The following is a 21766-nucleotide window of genomic DNA, read 5'->3' as shown; positions in this document are numbered from 1 at the left end:
CAACAAAGCATAAGCTACCAACTATCCTTGCTTTATTATTTAAACTGTTACTATTTACTGAAAATATTATGTTGAAACATAGATATTTTTAATGTTTATACATCATCCAGTAATAGGCTGTATTTTCATTGACAGTTGACTTCTTAACCTCTTTTGGTCTCAGTTTCTGCATCTGTAACATGAGTTAGAGTAAAAGATCACTGAGTTTGAGATACCTCTCATCTCTAACATTCCATGATACTTTGAAATAAACATAGCTTAGATGGATGATAGTGGGTTCCATTTGTATGAATTTCTCTTTAGATAATGGATTTGGAAGGAATCCCAGAAACAGTTCCTTAAATCCACAACTCTGACATTACTGTCTTTCTTTAGCTAGCAGCTTTACAAATATTTAAGCCATTTTCAGCTCTCTTACTTTTATCTCATACTAATACAATGAAGGAAATTATTTTCTTCTGTACATTGCTTGTTATTAAGGCCCCTGGAACTGAAGTTTTTTCTGCTCATCTTACCATACATTCGCCGTGGCTAAGGACCATGGCAAAACCAAACCTTTCCTACCTTTCATATAGTAATATAAATGTGTATTTCTCAAACTTTTCTATCCAACAGAGTGCCCACCCCCGTGGCAGAAGAGAATACATTTTTTAAAGGGTATGGGGGGTGGCTGTGTGAACCCACTGATAAGCACGTTTTAGGAAGCATTCTGCATTTTTCCAAAACATTTATACGTTGTATATTCTCTACCACAATGTAGCTATGGCAAGTGGCTATAATAGTTCAAATGTCAACCCTTAAGTCAATCATCTTGTCTTTTCTATTTCTTTAGAGCTCTGTTCATGTCTGAGTTATAGAATTTATCCCATGTTATTGTAATTTATCTTTTTTATATTTTCACCTCTCTAAAGTCTCCCCAGAGTGTCCCTACCCCTCACTAAGTCTGTACTCCTTTTTCCTGTGCCTATATTACTTTAAACACCTTTTATTTATTCATGTACTCTCATTGAATTTAGTGTGCAATCCAAGAGCCTCACCTAGGACTATAAACTTATGGGATCTCCATGAATATAGGTCCTTTTAACTAATAATCTAGATTACTGTTAGGAAACTTATTTAATAGTGAAGGAACTCACGTATATTAAAATAGATACTCAAAATAATTCTGCTTGCCCAAATTCTAACTCTATCGGGGAGGAAAATGATAAATACTCAAATTGGAAAAATCTTTTTTAGTGTTCCCCCAAAACCTTGTCTAACTTTCATTGAGTAATAAAAATGTGTATTTCTCAAACTTTTCTATCCATAAAAGTGCCCCCCATGGCAGAAGAGAATACATATTTTTAAAGAGTATGAGGGGGTGGCTGTAGAAGCCCAGTGACAGGCACATTTTAGAAAGCGTTCTGCATTTTTCCAAAACATTTATACATGTTGTACATTCTATATCACAACATAGCAGTGTTTATTTTAAAGTGAAAACTTTTTAAATACTGGTTGTATTACCTTCATCTTACCTTCATATTAAAATAAAATTAAGATTTCAGTTAAATATACCATATGCATCCTTTGACTTTGTGTTCTTAGTCACATAATTGAGTGTCACTAATGGCAGGTCTGTACCCCTGTTAAGAATATTGGCTTGGAATCCGATAGATCTGCATTTGTATCCTGGTTCTGCCACTTTCTTGGAATATCACACTATATAAGGCACTTGGTCTCTCTCTGGGCTCCAAATCCTTGCCCAATTTCCTATTCTAATGCAATATTCAATCACATTGAATGTTCCTTCACACATATATTTCACAATGTCAGGTTTTGTCTATGCCATACTATACCACCAGTGTTAATGTGCTTCCTGTCATTCTTCCATAGCCTGTTCAAACGTCAACCCTTACATTGATCATTCTGTCTTTTCTATTCCTTTAGATTTTTTTTCTTTTTTTCTTTTACTGTTTTTTTTTTAATTATACTTTAAGTTCTAGGGTACATGTGCACAATATGCAGGTTTGTTACATAGGTATACATGTGTCATGTTGATTTGCTGCACCTGTCAACTCATCATTTACATTAGGTGTTTCTCCTAATACTATCCCTCCCCCAGTCCCCTACCCGCCAACAGGCCCTCGTGTGTGATGTTCCTGCCCTGTGTCCAAGTGTTCTCATTGTTCAATTCCCACATATGAGCGAGAACATGCAGTGTTTGGTTTTCTGTCCTTGTGGTAGTTTGCTGAGAATGATGGTTTCCAGCTTCATCCATGTCCCTGCAAAGGACATGAACTCATCCATTTTTTTTATGGCTGCATAGTATTCCATGGTGTATATGTACCACATTTTCTTAATCCAGTCTATCATTGAGGACATTTGGGTTGTTTCCAAGTCTTTGCTATTGTGAATACTGCTGCAGTAAACATACGTGTGCGTATGTCTTTATAGTAGCATAATTTATAATCCTTTGAGTATATACCCAGTAATGGGATCGCTGGGTCAAATGGTATTTCTAGTTCTAGATCCTTGAGGAATCATCACACTGTTTTCCACAATGTTTGAACTAATTTACACTCCCACCAACAGTGTAAAAGCTTTCCTATTTCTCCACATCCTCTCCAGTATCTGTTGTTTCTTAACTTTTTAATGATCGCCATTCTAACTGGCATGAGATGGTATCACATTGGGGTTTTGATTTGCATTTCTCTGATGACCAGTGATGATGAGCATTTTTTCATATGTCTGTTGCCGGCATAAATATCTTCTTTTGAGAAGTGTCTGTTCATATCCTTTGCCCACTTTTTGATGGGGTTGTTTTTTTTCTTGTAAATTTGTTTGAGTTCTTTGTAGATTCTGGATATCAGCCCTTTGTCAGATGAGTAGATTGCAAAAATTTCCTCCCATTCTATAGGTTGCCTGTTCACTCTGATGGTAGTTTCTTTTGCCATGCAGAAGCTTTTTAGTTGAATTAGATGCCATTTGTCTATTTTGGCTTTTGTTGCCATTGCTTTTGGTGTTTTATCATGAAGTCCTTGCCCATACCAATGTTCCGAATGGTATTGCCTAGGTTTTCTTCTAGGGTTTTTATGGTTTTAGGCCTAACATTTAAGTCTTTAATCCATCTTGAATTAATTTTTGTATAAGGTGTAAGGAAGGGATCCAGTTTCAGCTTTCTACTTATGGCTAGCCAGTTTTCCCAGCACCATTTATTAAATCAGGAATCCTTTCTGCATTTCTTGTTGTTGTCAGGTTTGTCAAAGATCAGATGGTGGTAGATGTGTGGTATTATTTCTGAGGGCTCTGTTCTGTTCCATTGGTCTATATCTCTGTTTTGGTACCAGTACCATGCTATATTGGTTACTGTAGCCTTATAGTATAGTCTGAAGTCAGGTAGCATGATGCCTCCAGCTTTGTTCTTTTTGCTTAGGATTGTCTTGGCAATGTGGTCTCTTTTTTGGTTCCATATGAACTTTAGAGTAGTTTTTTCCAATTCTGTGAAGAAAGTCATTGGTAGCTTGATGGGGATGGCATTGAATCTATAAATTACCGTGGCAGTACGGCCATTTTCACGATATTGAATCTTCCTATCCATGAGTATGGAATGTTCTTCCATTTCTTCATGTCCTCTTTTATTTTGTTGAGCAGTGGTTTGTAGTTCTCCTTGAAGAGGTCCTTCACATCCCTTGTACGCTGGATTGCTGGATATTTTATTCTCTTTACAACAATTGTGAATGGGAGTACACTCATGATTTGGCTCTCTGTTTATCTGTTATTGGTGTAAAAGAATGCTTGTGATTTTTGCATACTGATTTTGTATCCTGAGACTTTGCTGAAGTTGCTTACCAGCTTAAGGACATTTTGGGCTGAGACAATGGGGTTTTCTAAATATGCAATCATGTCCTCTGCAAAGAGAGACAATTTGAATTCCTCTTTTCCTAGTTGAATATACTTTATTTCTTTCTCTTGCCTAATTACCATGGCCAGAACTTCCATCACTATGTTGAATAGGAGTGGTGAGAGGGCATCCTTGTCTTGTGCCAGTTTTCAAAGGGAATGCTTCCAGTTTTTGCCCATTCAGTATGATACTGGCTGTGAGTTTGTCATAAATAGCTCTTATTATTTTGAGGTATGTTCCATCAATACCTAGTTTATTGCGAGTTTTGAACATGAAGGTTGTTGAATTTTGTCGAAGGCCTTGTCTGCATCTATTGAGATAATCGTGGTTTTTGTCATTGGTTCTGTTTATGTGATGGATTAACGTTTATTGATTTGCGTATGTTAAACCAGCCCTGCATCCTAGGGATGAAGCCTACTTGATCATGGTGGATAAGCTTTTTGATGTGCTGCTGGATTTGGTTTGCCAGTGTTTTTTTGTGTATTTTCGCATCAATGTTCGTCAGAGATATTGGTCTGAAATTCTCTTTTTTTTGTTGTATCTCTGTCAGGCTTTGGTATCAGGATGATGCTGGCCTCATAAAATGAGTTAGGGAGGATTCCCTCTTTTTCTATTGATTGGAATAGTTTCAGAAGGAATGGTATCAGCTCCTCTTTGTACCTTGACTGTGAATACATCTGGTCCTGGACTTTTTTGGTTGGTAGGCTATGAATTATTGCCTCAATTTCAGAGCCTGTTATTGGTCTATTCAGAGATTCAACTTCTTCCTGGTTTAGTCTTGGGAGGGTGTATGTGTCCAGGAATTTATCCATTTCTTCTAGATTTTCTAGTTTATTTCCATAGAGGTGTCCATAGTATTCTCTGATGGTAGTTTGTATTTCTGTGGGATCAGTAGTGATATCCCCTTTATCATTTTTTATTGTGTCTATTTGATTCTTCTCTCTTTTCTTCTTTTTAGTCTTGCTAGCAGTCTCTCAGTTTTGTTGATCTTTTCAAAAAACCAGCTCCTGGACTCATTGATTTTTTTGAGTATTTTTGTGTCTCTATCTTTTTCAGTTCTGCTCTGATCTTAGTTATTTCTTGCCTTCTGCTAGTTTTTGAATGTGTTTGCTCTTGCTTCTCTAGTTCTTTTAATTGTGATGTTAGGGTGTCAATATTAGATCTTTCCTGCTTTCTCTTGTGGGCATTTAGTGCTACAAATTTCCCTCTACACACTGTTTTAAATGTGTCCCCGAGATTCTGGTATGTTGTGTCTTTATTGTCATTGGTTTCAAAGAACATCTTTATTTCTGCCTTCATTTGTTTATTTACCCAGCAGTCATTCGGGAGCAGGCTGTTCAGTTTCCCTGTAGTTGTGCGGTTTTGAGTGAGTTTCTTAATCCTGAGTTTGTATTTGATTGCACTGTGGTCTGAGAGACAGTTTGTTGTGATTTCTGTGTTTAACATTTGCTGCGGAGTGCTTTACTTCCAATTATGTGGTCAATTTTGAAATAAGTGTGATGTGGTACTGAGAAGAATGTATATTCTGTTGATTTGGGGTGGATAGTTCTGTAGATGTGTATTAGGTCCACTTGTTGCAGAGCTGAGTTCAAGTCCTGGATATCCTTTTTAACCTTCTGTCTCGTTGATCTGTCTAATATTGACAGTGTGGTGTTAAAGTCTCCCATTATTATTATGTGGGATTCTAAGCCTCTTTGTAAGTCTCTAAGGACTTGCTTTATGCAACTGGGTGCTCCCATATTGGGTGCATTTATATTTAGGATAGTTAGCTCTTCCTGTTGAATTGATCCCTTTACCATTATGTAATGGCCTTCTTTGTCTCTTTTGATCTTTGATGGTTTAAAGTCCGTTTTAACAGAGACTAGGATTGCAACCCCCGCTTTTTTTTTTTTTTTTTTTTTTTTTGCTTTGCATTTGCTTGGTAGATATTCCTCCATCCCTTTATTTTGTGCCTATGTGTGTCTCTGCACATGAGATGGGTCTCCTGAAAACAGTACACTGATGGGTCTTGACTCGTTATCCAATTTGCCAGTCTGTGTCTTTTAATTGGGGCATTTAGCCCATTTACATTTAAGGTTAATATTGTTGTGTGTGAATTTGATCCTGTCATTATGATGTTAGCTGGTTATTTTGCTCGTCAGTTGATGCAATTTCTTCCTAGCATCAATCGTCTTTACATTTTGGCATGTTTTTGCAGTGACTGGTACCGGTTGTTCCTTTCTATGTTTATTGCTTCCTTCAGGAGCTCTTGTAAGGCACGCCTGGTGGTGACAAAATCTCTCATCATTTGCTTGTCTGTAAAGGATTTTATTTCTCCTTCACTTATGAAGCTTAGTTTGGCTGGATGTGAAATTCTGGACTAAAAATTCTTTTCTTTAAGAATGTTGAATATTGGCCCCCACTCTCTTCTGGCTTGTAGGGTTTCTGTCAAGAGGTCCACTGTTAGTCTGATGAACTTCCCTTTGTGGGTAATCCAGCCTTTCCGTCTGGGTGCTCTTGACATTTTTTCCTTCATTTCAACCTTGGTGAATCTGACAATTATGTGTCTTGGGGTTGCTGTTCTTGAGGATTATCTTAGTGATGTTCTCTGTATTTCCTGAATTTGAATGTTGGCATGCCTTGCTAGGTTGGGGAAGTTCTCCTGGATAATATCCTGAAGAGTGTTTTGCAACTTGGTTCCATTCTCCCTGTCAGCTTCAGGTACACCAATCAAATGTGGATTTGGTCTTTTTATAGTCCCATATTTCTTGGAGGCTTTTTTGTTTCTTTTTACTCTTTTTTCTCTAAACTTGTCTTGTCACTTTATTTCATTAATTTGATCTTCAATCACTGATATCCTTCTTCCTCTTGATCCTATCAGCTATTGAAGCTAATGCATGCATCACGAAGTTCTCATACCGTAGTTTTCAGCTCCATCAGGTCATTTTAGGTCTTCTCTACAGTGCTTATTCTTGTTAGCCATTCATCTAACCTTTTTTCAAGGTTTTTAGCTTCCTTGTGATGGGTTAGAACATGCCTCCTTTAGCTCAGAGGTGTTTGTTATTACCGACCTTCTGAAGCCTTCTGCTGTCAACTCGTCAAAGTTATTCTACGTCCATCTTTGTTCCGTTGCTGGCGAGGAGCTGTGATCCTTCGTAGGAGAAGAGGCACTCTCCTCTTTTAGAATTTTCAGCTTTTCTGCTCTGGTTTCTCCCCATCTTTGTAGTTTTATTTACCTTTGGTCTTTGATGTTGGTTACCTACAGATGGAGTTTTGGTGTGGATGTCCTTTTTGTTGATGTTGATGCTGTTCCTTTCTGTTTGTTAGTTTTCCTTTTAACAGTCAGTTCCCTCAGCTGCAGGTCTGTTGAATTTTGCTGGAGGTCTACTCCAGAGCCTGTTTGCCTGGGTATCAATAGTGGAGGCTGCAGAACAGCAAATATTGCAGAACAGCAAATATTGCTGCCTGATCTTCCTCTGGAAGCTTCATCCCAGTGGGGTACCTGCCTGTATGAGGTGTCTGTTGGCCCCTACTGGGAGGTGTCTCCCAGTTAGGCTACAGGGGTTCAGGGACCCGCTTGAGGAGGCAGTCTGTCCATTCTCAGAGCTCAAATGCCATGCTGGGAGAACCACTCAGAGCTCAAATGCTGAGCTGGGAGCTCTCTTCAGAGCTGTCTGAGACGTTTAAGTCTGCAGAAGTTTCTGCTGCCTGTTTTTCTGCTATTCCCTGCCCACGGAGGTAGAGTCTATATAGGCAGTAGGCCTTGCTGAGATGCAGTGACCTCTGCCCAGTTCGAGCTTCCTGGCCCCTTTAATTACCTATTCAAGCCTCAGCAATGACAGATGCCCCTCCCCTCGCCAGCCTGCTGCCTCACAGGTCAATCTCAGACTGCTGCGCTAGCAGTGAGCAAGGCTCCCTGGGCGTGGGACCCACTGAGCCAGGCACAGAAGAGACTCTCCTGGTCTGCCAATTGCTAAGATGGTGGGAAAAGTGCAGTATTCGGGCGGAAGTGCCCCATTTCTCCAGGTACAGTCTGTCACAGTTTCCCTTGGCTAGGAAAGGGAAATCCCCTGACCCCTTGTACTTCCGGGCGAGGTGATGCCCTGCCCTGCTTTGGCTTGCCCTCTGTGGGCTGCACCCACTGTCCAACCAGTCCCAATGAGATGAACCATGTACCTCAGTTGGAAATGCAGAAATCACCCATCTTCTGCATTGATCTCACTGGGAGCTGCAGACCGGAGCTGTTCCTGTTTGGCCATCTTGGAAGCGATCCCTCCTTTAGATTTTTATTCATGTCTCCCTTGTAGCATTTATCCCATGTTATTGTAATTTCTCTTTTTAATATGTAGTTTCACCTCTCTAAAGTCTTCCCTGAGTGTCCCTCCCCCTCACTAAGTCTGTACTCTTTTTTTTTCTGTGCGTATGTTAGTTTGAACACATTTTATTTGTTTATCCACTCTAACAATTACATATGGATTATTATTTTGTGTCAGGTACTGCTACACCAAGCACTTGAGATTCAGAGATGTGTAGCCTTCTCTTATGAAGCTGGTATTTCTAGTGAAGGAAATGGGTTAACAAACAAACAAACAAACAAATAGCAAATAAGAAAAATACCAGTGAGCAAAAAGTTCAGAGTATATGAGACATTGACTGGGGGGCCAGTTTAGATTGAGTGACCAGAAAAGGCACTACTGAAAAGGTGATATTTAAGCTACGTCTAAAGAAGGAATCAGTTTTGAGATATGAAAAGAAGAACATCATTACAGGTAGAGGGAATTGCTGTTACAAAGACGCAAAGGAGGGAAAGAATTTGGCATTTTCTAAGATCAGAATAAATGAAATGTGGTCATGGAAAAGAATTGTACTAAATGAGGTTAGAATGGCATAAAAGGGACAGATCATCCAAGGCTTTGAAGGCATAAGAGTTTACCTTTTATTTGAAATGGAACAGTATGCTATAGGGAAGTTTTAGCTAGGACATGATTGGGTCTGATCTATATTTTATAAAGGTTGCCCAGATTACTATGTTCAAGGAGAGAGAGGTAGCAGAAGTCCAATTATAAGGCTTTTGCAGTTGTCCAGAAGAGAAGAGATGGTGGTAGTAAACAAGATGGAGTGAAGCAGGACAAAATTTGTTTATGTTTGTGAGGTAGAATTTTCAACTCTTACTTATGGGTCAGACAGAGTAGAGATAAATAAGAAATCAAAGATAATGCTCATATATGTGTTTTTATATTGACATTTTAAATAACTGTCTTACTCATTTACATAACAATTTTCTAAATAGATTATGAGCCTTTCTAATACTGGGACCATTTATGATTCCATTCTATATATCCAGTTTCTTGCGTAGGACCTTGTCAGTATTGGGTGCTAAATAAACTTTAGTCAAATCTCTCCTCAACATGTCTTTTATTATTACACATAAAAAGTGATTTTGAGTACTCAAATATTTGCATATTACAGTGATAACCATAAATAATAAGTAAGGACTCTAAGATTAGGGAGATAGGGAGATTGCTGTTTCATTAAAGGTAACCTCATTATGACCAAAGAAAACACTAAGATAACATAGTACATTCACTAAAGTGTATAAATTTATAAATTATAATATTAGGGTAAAAATCCTCAAGATCATCCACCTCTAATGAAATTACCATTCCATTTTGTAAGCATACCCTCAATTCTATCAAGTGTTTATGTAATTTTATTGACATAAATGGAAAAATCTTATTCTTGTTTCTTAAGATTATTCTTACCAGGTAATTGAATAAAAATTTATTTGAAAAGTCTCTGGTGGACTTGGATATCTATATTGTTATTGTGAGGAAACATCTGAGTACTTATTGTTTGATAAAATAAATCCCATATAGTTTTGGAGAGGTTAGATCATTCTCAACTTATCTTTGGTACTTCTTTGGAGACACATTCCCATGTCATATAAGGACAATTCAATAACCATGGTATAGCCTGGTTTAATTTTTTTTTTTTTTTTGGAGATAGGGGGTCTTGCTGTGTTGCCTCGGCTATTCTTGATCTTCTGACCTCAGGTGATCCTCTCACCTCAGCCTCCTAATGGTTTGGGGTTACAGGCGTGAACCAGTGTGCCAGATCATGAATTTTTTTTGACAAATGAAAATTGTATATACTTACGATATATAACATGATGTTCTGATATTGGAATTTGATTATAGAATTAACATCAATTATGATTGTGGAATGACTAAATCAAGCTAAGTAACAAATCAGTTGCCTCATATAATTAACATATTTTGTGGTGAGAACATTTAAAATTTACTCTCCTAGCAATCTTCAAGTGTATAACACATAGTTATTAACTATACGTTACAGTTATTAACTGTACTCCCATGTTGAACAGTAGAATTCCTGAACTTATTATTCCTCTTGTCTAATTAAAATTTTGTCTGCTTTACCCCAACCCCTGGTAACTACCATTCTGTTCTCTGCTTCTCTGAGTTTGACTTTTTTAGTTAAATCATGTGCTATTTGTCTTTTGATGCCTGGCTTATTTCACTTAGCATAATGTCCTCCAGATTCAATCATGTTGTTGCAATTGACAGGATTTTCTTCTTTGTAAAGGGTTAATAGTGTTCCATTGTATGTGTGTGTGTGTGTGTGTATATATGCACCACATTTTCTTTTTGTATTCCTCCATTCATGGATAGTTAGGTTGATTCCATATATTTGTTATTGTTGAGTAATGCTGTATTGAACACGTAATGCAGATAGATCTTCAGCATACTGATTTCATTTCCTTTGGATATATTCCTAGAATTGGAATTGCTGGATCATATAATAGTTCTATTTTTAGTTTTTTGAGAAACTTCCATACTATTTTCCATAATGGTTATACTAATTTACAGTCCCCCCAGTAATGTACAAGGGTTACCTTTTCTCCACATCCTGGCTAAAACTTATCTCTTGTCTTTTTGATATAAAAATCCTAGCAGGTATGACATGATGCCTCACTGTGGTTTTAATTTGCATTTCTCTGATGATTAGTGATGTTGAACATTTTTTCACTGTTGGCCATTTGTGTGTCTTCTTATGATCAATGTTTTTTCCCCAAATATTTTGCACATTTTTAATTGGGTTATTTTTTTTCTTGTTATTAATTTGTTTGAGTTCTTTATATATTTTGGATATCAATTCTTTATCAGATATAATTTACAAATATTTTCTCCCATTACAGAGATTGTTTCTTCACTCTGTTGTTTCCTTTGTGCAATCATATTTGTCTATTTTTGCTTTTGTTGCCTGTGCTTTTGAAGTCATGATCCAAAATATCTTTGCTCAAACCAGTGTTGAGAAGCTTTTCCCCTGCGTTTTCTTCTTGTAGTTTTATAGTTTCAGGTCTTATGTTTGTAAATCCATTTGAATTGATTTTTACATATAATCTGAAATAAGTGCCCAATTTTATTCTTCTGCAAATGGATATCCTTCTCCATTTTGTGTTCTTAGCACCTTAGTTGAAGATCAGTTTTTGGGAAATGTATGGATTTATTTCTGGGCTTTCTATTCTATTCCATATGTCCGTATATCTGTTTTTGTGCTAGTACCATGCCATTTTGGTTATTATGGCTTCATAGTATATTTTGAGATCAGATAATGTGATGTCTTCTGCTTTGCTCCTTTTATTCAAGATTGTTTTGTCTATTTGAGGTCTTTTGTGGTTCCATATTAATTTTAGGATAGATTTTTTTATATTTCTGAGAAAAATTTCTTTGGAATATTGGTAGGAATTATATTGAACTGTAGATCCCTTTGGGTAGTATGGATATTTTAGCAATGCTAATTCTTTCATCCATGAACACATGAACATGGAATATTTTTCTATTTATTTTGTCATTTTCAGTTTCTTTTATAGTGTTATGGCTTTCATTGTATAGGTCTTTCACTTCTATGGTTAATTTTATTTCCAAGTATTTTTGTATGCTATTGTAAATTTAATTGTTATGTTACTTTCTTTCTGAATAGTTATTAATTTATAGAAATGCTACTTTTTTATATGTTAATTGTATATCTTGCTACTTTACTGAATTTGCTTATTAGTTCCTACAGTTTTTTTGGTCAAGTCTTTAGAGTTTTCCACATGTAACAACATGCCATCAGCAAACAATTTCCCTCCTCCCTCCCTCACTCCCTCCCTGCCTGCCTGCCTGCCTTCCCTCCCTGCCTTCCTTCTCTCCCCTTGTCTCCCCTATTTGGATGCCTCTTATTTCTGTTTCCTCATGAATTGCTCTAACTAGGATTTCCACTTCTGTGTTTAAAAGAAGTGGTGAGAGTGAGAACTCTTGTCTTGTTCCTTATCTTAGATGAAAAGTTTTTTAGCTTTTTACCGTTGACTATTATATTAGCTGTGAACTTGTTATATTTTTTCTTTTATTGTGGTGAGAAAAGTTATTTTATACATAATTTGTTAAGTGTTTTCATCAGAAGTGTTGATTTTTCTCAAATGTCTTTCTGCATCTTTTGATGTGATCATAAGGTTTTTGCCGTTTATTCTGTTAATGTGGTATATATCACATTTATTGATTTGTGAATGTTGAACCATCCTTGCATTCCAGAGATAAATCCCACTTGATCATGGTGGATGATGCTTTCAAAGTACTGTTGAATTTGGTTTGCTGGTATTTGGTTGAGGATTTTTGCATCTATGTTTAAGGGACATTGGATGTAATTCTCTCGCTCTCTTTTCTTTTCTTTTTCTTTTTTTTTTTTTTGAGTCTCCTTGTCTGGCTTTGGTGTCAGAGTAATGCTGGCCACATAAAATAACTTTGGAAATATTCTCTCCTTTTCAGTTTTTTTTGAAGAGTTTGAGGATTGATATTCTTTAAATGTTTGTTAGAATTCAGCAGTGGAGTCATCAGGTCCGGGGTTTTCTTTGATGGAAGATTTTTGACTACTGATTCAATCTCCTTATTCATTATTTGTTAATTCATAATTCAGTTTTAATAGGTTGTATGTTTCCAGGAATTTATTCATTTCTTCTAGGTTATTCAATTTGTTGAATATAGAGACTTAATGACAGAAAGAAGAAATGTACAAGAGGAGACAATTTATCAGGATAAAGGATACTTTTTTTCCCCCAGCATCTCTTGTTAACTGATTTCAAGTAATATCCTAAATAGAGTTTCTCAGAGTGGGGTCTCAGACTGCTTGCTCTCTTCTGGTAAGACTGACTTACCTGGAGAGCCTGTTAAACATGCATATTTTTGAGTCTCACCTTAAAAACTAATGATTCAAGAGGCCTGGACTAAAGCCCAGAAATACACATTATTAATGAAATGCCATAAAAAGTAAGAACACTAAAATTTAAGAACACTTTTTAAGTATTCTTTACTCATACCTCGGAGATACTGTGGGTTCAGTTCCAGACCACTGCAATAAAGTGAATATTGCAATAAAGTGAATCATACAAAGTTTTTTGTTTCCCAGTGCATATAAAAGTTATGTTTATACTGTCCTGTAGTCTATTAAGTGTGCAATAGCATTATGTCTAAAAAATGTACATACCTTAATTGAAAAATACCTTATTACTAAAATATGGTAATGGTAATCTGAGCTTTTAACAAATTATCATTCTTTTTTGCTGGTGGAAGTTCTTGCCTGGGTATTGATGGCTGCTGAGAGATTAGGGAGGTGGCTCTAGAAGGTTGGGGTGGTTGTCTTGTTCTTAAAATAAGACTGCAACAAAATTTCCCACATCAATTGATTCCTACTTTCATGGTAGATTTCTGTGTAGCATATAGTGCTATTTGATAGCATTTTATCCACAGTAGAACTTCTTTCAAAATTGGAGTCAATCTTCTCAAACCCTTCTGCTGCTTAACCAACTAAGTTTATGTAATATTCTAAATTCATTATTGTCAACACTCTTCAGAGCATCTTCACCAGGAGTAGATTTCATGTCATGAAATGGCTTTCTTTCCTCATCCATAAGAAGTAACTCCTCATCTGTTCAGGTTTTATTATGATATTATAGCAATTTAGTCACATATTCAGGTTTCACTTAGAATTCTAGTTTGCTTGCTGTTTCCACCACATCTGCAGTTGCTTCCTCTAAGAAGTCTTGGATCCCTTCAAGTCATCCATGAGAGCTGGTTGGAATCAACTTTTTCCAAACTCTTGTTAATGTTGCTCTTTTGACCTCTTCCTATGGATCATGAATGTTCTTAATGGCATCTAGAATGGTACCTCCTTTCTAGAAGGTTTTCAATTTACTTTGCCCAGATTTATTGGAAGAATAACTACCTATGGTAGCTGTAGCCTTAATGAAATGTATTTCTTAAATAATAAGACTTGAACGTCAAAATTACTCCTTGATCCATGGATTGCAGAATGAATATTGTTTTAGCAGGCATGAAAACAACAGTAATCTCCTTTTATATCTCTATTAGAGTTTCTTGGGTGGCCACTGCATTGTCAGTGAGCAGTCATGTTTTGAAAGGAGTCTTTGTTTCTGCGCAGCAGATCTCAATAGTGGGCTTAGAATGTTCAGTAAAACATGGTGTAAGCAGATGTATTGTCATCCAGACTTTGTTTTGTTTATAGAGCACAGGCAGAGTAGACTTAGCATAATTCGTAAGGGCCCTAGGATTTTTTAAATGGCAAATGAGCATTGGCTTCCATTAAAGTCACCAGCTGCATTATTGCGTAACCAGAGAGTTGGCCTGTCCTTTGAAACTTTGAAGCCTTGAAGCCAGGCATTGACTTCTCTTCTCTAGCTATGAATGTCCTGGATGATATCTTCTTCTGATAGAAGGTTGTTTCATCTTCATTGGGAAATGTGTTGTTTAGCCACTTTCTTCAATGATCTTAGCTAGATCTTTTAGATAACTTGCTACAGCTTCTGCATCAGCATTTGCTACTTTACCATGTACTTTTATGTATAGAAATGGCTTCTTTCCTTAAATCTCATAAACCAATGTCTCCTAGCTTCATAATTTTCTCCTACAGCTTTCTCACATCTCTCACCCTTCATATAATTGAAGAGACTTAGGACCTTGCTCTGGATTAGGCTTTGGCTTAGGGGAATGTCATGGCTGGTTTGATTTTTTTGTCCAGACCACTCAAACGTTCTCCATCTCAGCAATAAGGCTGTTTCACCTTCTTGTCATTCATGTGGGCACTGCAGTAGCACTTTCTATTTCCTTCAATAACTTTTCCTTTGCATCCACAACTTGGCTAACTGCTTGGTGCAAGAGGCCTGGCTTTCAGGCGGTCTCAGTTTTTGACATGCGTTCCTCACAAGCTTCATCATTTTTAGCTTTTTCACTTGGATGTGTGGAGGTCATTGTAAGGTTATTAATTAGGGAATAGGGAAGCCTGAGGGGAGAGAGAGAGAGAGATGGGAGAATAACCAATCAGTGGAGCAGTCAGGACACACACAACATTTATCAATTAAGCTTGCTGACTAATGTGGGGGTGATTCCTGGTGCCCTAAAACAAATACAATAATTACATCAAAGGTCACTGATCACAGACTACCATAACAACTCTAATTATATAATATAATTGTATAATTCTAATATAATTATAATGAAAAAGTTTGAAATATTTCAAGACTTTCCAAAATATGACACAGGGACACAAAGTAAGCAGATGCTGTTGGAAAAATGGCACTGATAGACTGGCTCAATGGAGGGTTGCCACAAACCTTCAATTTGTAAAAGCTGTCTTTGAAGTGCAGTAAAGTGAAGTTCAGTTAAATGAGATATGCCTGTATCCATTTTATAATAGGCAGTGTTTTGTGTGGGATACATCAGAGAACAAAGAAGGAGACAATCTCTGACTTTGTGAAGCTTTTATTTCTAATAACAAATTATAATTTTAAAATAATGTTGATCTTCAAAGGTCAGAAGTACTATGGGAAAGTAAATAGAACAGGATATGGTAAATAGGGACTACCAGAGGTGAGGGTAGGATTACAATTTAAAATAATATAGTCAATGTAGATTTCCTGGAATATGTGTCACTTCAGCAATATCCTGTGGGGTGGCCAAAAGTGGAAACAGAGAGAAAGAAGATCTAGAAGATTATTACTATCATCTAGGTGAGAAATTGATGGCAGTGTGGAACTGTTGATTGAAGATATGATGAGATTTGGTCAGAATATGGGTTTATTTTATAAATAAAGCCAATAGATATTCTGAGGAATTTGATATAAAGATGAGAGAAAGCAGAGTCATGGATGATTCCATGTTATCTCATCTGAGAAACTGGAAGAAAATATTTGTCTCAATTAAAATTGAGATGGGGAAGATTGTGGGCAGAAGATGATTTCATCAAGCAGAACAAGAGTTGAATTTCAGACATACTAATTCAAGATGTCTGCTGGAGATGCAAGCAGGATATTGATTAGGCAAGTGGATGGATAAAGGAGGGGAGAAAACTGGACTGGAGGTATAAATTTTGGAGTCATCAGCATATAGGTAGAATTTAAAGCCATCAGCCTGTAGATTGGGTGAGATTACCAAAGGAAAAAGCGTAAATAGAAATGATAAGAAAGTAGCATAAGAGGGCACTAGCAATGGAGGCTGTGAAAGAGTAGATGAACAATTAGGTAGACAGAAACCACAAGAGTACTTTACATTAGCAGCCAACAAGAATACCAAAGAGGGAGGGATCAACACTGTCAAATGCTCATGACAGGCTAATTAAAACAAGGACCTGGAATTGATTACTGGATTTAGTAACCATGGATATATGATGACCTTAGCAAGAGCAATTTTGCTGATGTGGTGAGATAGAAATTGTGATTGAAGCATGAGAGGAGAGGACATAGACACAAAGTACTGACAGCTCTTTTGAATTTTATTGTGAAGAATAGAATAGCACATAACTAGAGAAGTAAGTGAGGTCAAGAGAAGAAGTAACCTGTTTGTATGCTGCTGGGAAGATCTAGTTAAGAAAACTATATTCAGAAGAGAAAAGGAAAAATTGTTAGAAAAGTTAGTCTTTACAATGAGCACAGGCAATTTATTCATAACAGGAGAAAAGACAGTCTGTGAGCACAGATGGAGGAGATAGGTAAATGTGTGACTTAGAGCTTGTAGAATTTCTCTTTTAATTACTTCAGTTTTCTCTTTTTTGGTGAAATTAGGAAGCAAGATCATCAACTGAAAGAGAATGGGAGAGGTCATTAAACATTTAAGGAGAAAGAAGATAGGACATTGTGAAATGGGTGGGGAGAGTGAATGGAGTGACTGCAGAGTAAAATAGAATTGCTTGGTATTCAAATCCTATTGGAGGTTGAAGTTTATAAATTTTGAGTGAGAATAGTCATTATGGCTGGTGGGATTTTCTCCTGATACTTGGAGCCTCCCACAGGCCTACTGAGTACGTGTGCCTGTTCCTACTCCAGTGTAGGTATTTACTCTAGCTACTCCCTTTGCCTGGAATCCTCTTCTCCCATTAAACCTCCTCATGGCTTAAGACTTGGCTTAAATGCTGTCTTCATGAGACCTACCCTGACCACACTATTTAAAATGGAAAGTTCCTTGCCCTAGATTTCCTAACTTCCCTTATGCAAGTCTATCTTATTCTCTAACACTCATCACCTTCTCACATACTACATTGTTTGTTGTTTCTTATTTCATGCGGTAACTTTCTTCCCCTACCTCCACTAAATGTTTAAGCATCACAGAGGCTTGGATTTTTGCTTGCTTCATTTATTCCTGTATTTCAGGTATCTAGAAAAGTGCCTGGAATACAGCATACATTCAGTTAAATATTCACTGAATAATATAATTAGTTGATTCTTTTGGTCTGGTGATCATAAAGTTCAGCAGACTAAATTCTTTAGCACATTATTTAATGTCAATTGACATATCCTTGAAAGTAGTATTGTTGTCTTATTACAGTTATTTTAGGTTATTAGTTTTAATAATACATTGCACTGAATGGGTTCTTAATACTCTTCATAGTGTTTTCCTGTTCGTGATACCACGGTAGTCTAATTTAGTATACAGGAGCCTGATAGTCATCTCATTACCTAATGGCATAAAAATAACAATTTATTTCTGTTCTTTCACATACTTAATTTTCTTGGTTTGAGCTGACCTACCTTACTTATTCCCGCTTGTTATAGGCAGTTTGTGTTTATATATAGCTACTAACTGAATGCCTTGCATTTAGCAGGTGTCTATAAATATCTGTTGATATAATTTATTGTAACACTTGAGTATAGTTTTCACTAACCTGTCAAGGTCTACTGAACATTTCTAAGAAGAAATATTTAAATTAGACTACTTATTAAAATTTTAGCCCAGAGCATTATATAGAAAGGCAAATTTTAAAGATTCATGGGAAATTAATTTATTTTTGAAAGCAATTTTTTACTGTATTTAAATTTTATCCTTAAAATTGCTGATTGATTTTTGAAACTATTTTTCTCTGGCTCTTAAAACTTGAATCTATTAGTTACCTCTTATCTTACCTAAGAAGGGTTTCTAATGTGAGATAAATTTCTGAGCCATAGTAAGGTTTCCTACAGGAAGGAATTTGGGTTTGTAGATTTGTTTATTGTGTTGCTTCAGCACTTCTGCAGCTTTGCTTCAGTAATAAGATTGCCATGTTAGCACAAAAAAAAAACCACTGAATCTTGCTACTTCCTCGGCTTGGCAGAGAATTTTACCACTGCCTCATCTCCCTACTAGAATCTTTTTTATAAAGATTTTTTTAAAAATCAAATATTTCTCTTAAAATAATATTAAAATCCTGAAATTCAATTATTGTCATAGAGTTTCGATGGAGTGATTATAATTAAATATTTATATAACATATGTCTAGACCACTAAGGGAATTAGAACACTGATAATAGCATAACTTGTTTTAGGATTTTTAGATTCAATGCTGGAAATACACTGACTGGTAAATAATTAGAGATTTGTAAAAGGCATATGACTTTTCTCTTAGAGGACATATACATTCCTACCAGTTTAGTGGCAGATATTTTGAAGTGTAATCTGTGACTTTGATCAAAACACATTCTTTTTATTTTTTGGAAAGAAGCCTCCTATGGAGTCTACTCTTTATGTTACATATTTGAAATCTTCATTTTATATTTAATTATATTTAAAAAATGAATTTGAATAGTGAATGTTAATTTTCATTTAACAATATTACTTACTGAAGTATGTTTAAAGCAACAGATAATTTATTTAAATTGACTCAATGTCCTATTAGGTGGCTATTTGAAGATAAAAACACTTTTAAAAACCTTAGTGACATCAATATCAAAAAGAAGAGCCAGAAGCAGTTTTGCTGCTTGAAAATATTTATCTTGTAACCTGTCACAGTACTTTAAGATCATGTCATAGCAAGTTTGAAAGGAAACCTGCAAACCTGAGTGCCCTCACCCTGGGAGACATTCCTACAATATAATGGACTGGACTAATTATTAATGATTTTATGTATATTATTTTGATGTAACGGACCCCTGATTGAAAACTAGGGGGTGGCCTCTGGTGTTATGTAATATGTATATTTGTTTTTGTCCATGGTTCCTGGCTCCTAAAATCCTTGACATCTCCAAAAGCAAAAAAGATCATGTCATAAGGATTAGCAAAATCTGGTTCTTGCAATTGTTGATGATTTAGAGGGAATAATGTCATCGATCTTGAGAATTACATATATTATTATTTAAATCAATTTTATATATTTATAATTTATAAAATTATGGAATCCATACTATGGGATAACATCTATGAATTTTTGTAAGATTTCCAATTATGTTATTTATGTTTTGGTGTGATTAATTAACATGTTTAGGTCTAGATTTTAATTTTTTTCTTTTGGAATAAAAAGAAAAATATTAAGATTTATATAAAAGCATCATTTAAAGCAAATTCTTACCTTCTTTTAAAAATCTACTTGCAACCTAATTTTATGTTATATCTGTGTCACTTTAATTGTTATTAACAGTGTTGTCATTACTTATAACCACAAACTAATTCTTTCAAAATTTATGTCTTCCAATTACCTACAGATATGAGGTTACTAAATGATATAGGTAACTGTTTATCAGACAACATGTGATAGCACATTATAGAGTCATAGCTTTTCCAACAGAGATGATATTTTATTAGTTCACAATTATTTATCTGCATCAGTAACTAAAAATGTTCTTATCTTTTATTTACTATGAAATGCTCCAGAGTTACTAAAGTGGTATAACCATGAACCAACTCCACTTGGGGGAACAATAGCTGTTATTGAATAAAAATAGAAAAAGGTGTTTGAAAAACTGTTAAATTCAGCATTCTACTCATTAATAACACTTTTCAGTTTATTCTTGGGTGTCTATTTATATGCATCTATATACAATATATGTATATGCATGCAATCAATCTTTTGTTATAAGAACAAACATTTTAATTCATTGTGTACATTGGTGTCTGCCACTGACAGGATTGTTTGCAAAGTCAGTGATAACACGTGTCATTTTACTGAGTGATTAATTTCTATTGGCTCAAATCACTAGGTTAGTAAGACAAAGTAGTTACTCATACTCAAAAATGCATAATCAGTAAATAGTTGTGGGATTTATCTCTTTTAGACTTGAATTGTTCCACTTATTTCTGAAATGGATGGATTATTTCTAGTAAACATAAAAATGAAAACCTTTTAGCAAGTCTTCTAGTCTTAATCTTTTAGAGCAAATTAAGTCCTTTAAAAGGATGTCTTAGTTTGTTCTATTTGTCAGTAATGTATTACTTTCACTTTATCATTTTGCTTTCACTTTATTTTTTTTAGAAAAATTATAACTAGTCCATCAAATTAGGTCACTTTGATTTATAATACTGTGTTACAAATGTGTGCAAGTCAAATTTTGGGTGCGTTTTAAACCACCTTTTTAAAAAATTACTATTATATATAGCAAAGATGCCAACATTATAAGTTCCTAGCTTTGATCTCAAGATAGAATGAAATGAATTAGTTCTATGCATTATAATTATTTAACTTTAAAACCAGGTAAAAGTATATGAACTTCAGCATTGTTAAAGTGTACTTCAGTATTTCCACAACATCTCAGTTCAAACTTTACGGCAGGTATTTTGCCAGGTATTGAAGATGCATACACAAGAAAGACTGATCTTCCCTCGGGAAGCTCATAAAAATTTGACAGAGATAGAAAAGGTGATGGTACTGGGGGAAGTGGACTTTATTATTTAGCATTTATTTGGTGTACACAATGCAGACACTTCATAATATTTTAATTAGCTCTTGTAATACCCCATAAGATATTTTTATTACTCCCATTTTACAGAAGGAGAAATAGTCTTAGAGGTGACAAGTGGCCCACGATCATAAAACTAGTAAGTGGCCGAGTTGTGATGCAGGCCTTTTATACTCCACACTCCATGTCGATTTATACTATAGGAAACATTTTGTATGCCAAGCATAATGAAGATGTGAAAATGGGTAATATATGGTCCCTGTCCTCAAATAGTTCTAAGTTTTGTGAGAACAACTCATGTTCTAAAAAAATCTAAGATTCCATTATTTTAGGCTATGTTTATTTAAACCTATCTTACCACAGTTTCACTCAGAAGCATTAGATGATGATAAAAGGATGATTAAAGCACATTTTCCCATTAATAGTTGTTTTCATTCATTCATTATTTTAGATTCAGAGGTACATGTGTAGGTATGGTACATGGGTATGTTGCATGATGCTGAGGTTTGAGCTTCTAATAATCCCATATCCCAGATAATGAACATAGTACCCAATAGGTAGTTTTTCAGCCTCTGCCCCTATCCCACCTTTCCCCACCATTTGAACTCTCCAGTGTTTATGGTTCCCATCTTTGTGTCCATGTATACCCAATGTTTACTTCCCACTTTTAAGTGAAAACTTGCAGTATTTGGTTTTATTTC

The 21766-nt window shown here is 35.6% G+C and overlaps 2 protein-coding genes across 32 annotated transcripts in view; one reads left to right on the top strand and one right to left on the bottom strand.

Moving 5' to 3' along the window:
• Positions 1-21766, bottom strand: part of CRB1 (crumbs cell polarity complex component 1) — a 500591-nt gene that overhangs the window by 138749 nt on the left and 340076 nt on the right. Inside the window, exon 12 of one of the 3 annotated variants that reach the window (XM_045362390.3) lies at positions 13466-15211. The exons of the other annotated variants lie outside the window; for them this stretch is intronic. Coding sequence (XP_045218325.2) covers positions 15191-15211 — 21 coding nt within the window. The 3' untranslated portion in view covers positions 13466-15190. Of the gene's footprint in view, positions 1-13465; positions 15212-21766 lie in introns of those variants that run through there. 3 annotated transcript variants of the gene reach the window in all.
• Positions 1-21766, top strand: part of DENND1B (DENN domain containing 1B) — a 279648-nt gene that overhangs the window by 209689 nt on the left and 48193 nt on the right. The gene's annotated exons all lie outside the window — the stretch shown is intronic.

The sequence above is a fragment of the Macaca fascicularis genome, chromosome 1 (genome assembly GCF_037993035.2).
Source record: "Macaca fascicularis isolate 582-1 chromosome 1, T2T-MFA8v1.1".
In the NCBI taxonomy this organism is placed as follows: Eukaryota; Metazoa; Chordata; class Mammalia; order Primates; family Cercopithecidae; genus Macaca; species Macaca fascicularis.
The sequence above is the reverse complement of the archived record's forward strand: the minus strand, read 5'-3'. Positions and strand labels throughout refer to the sequence as shown.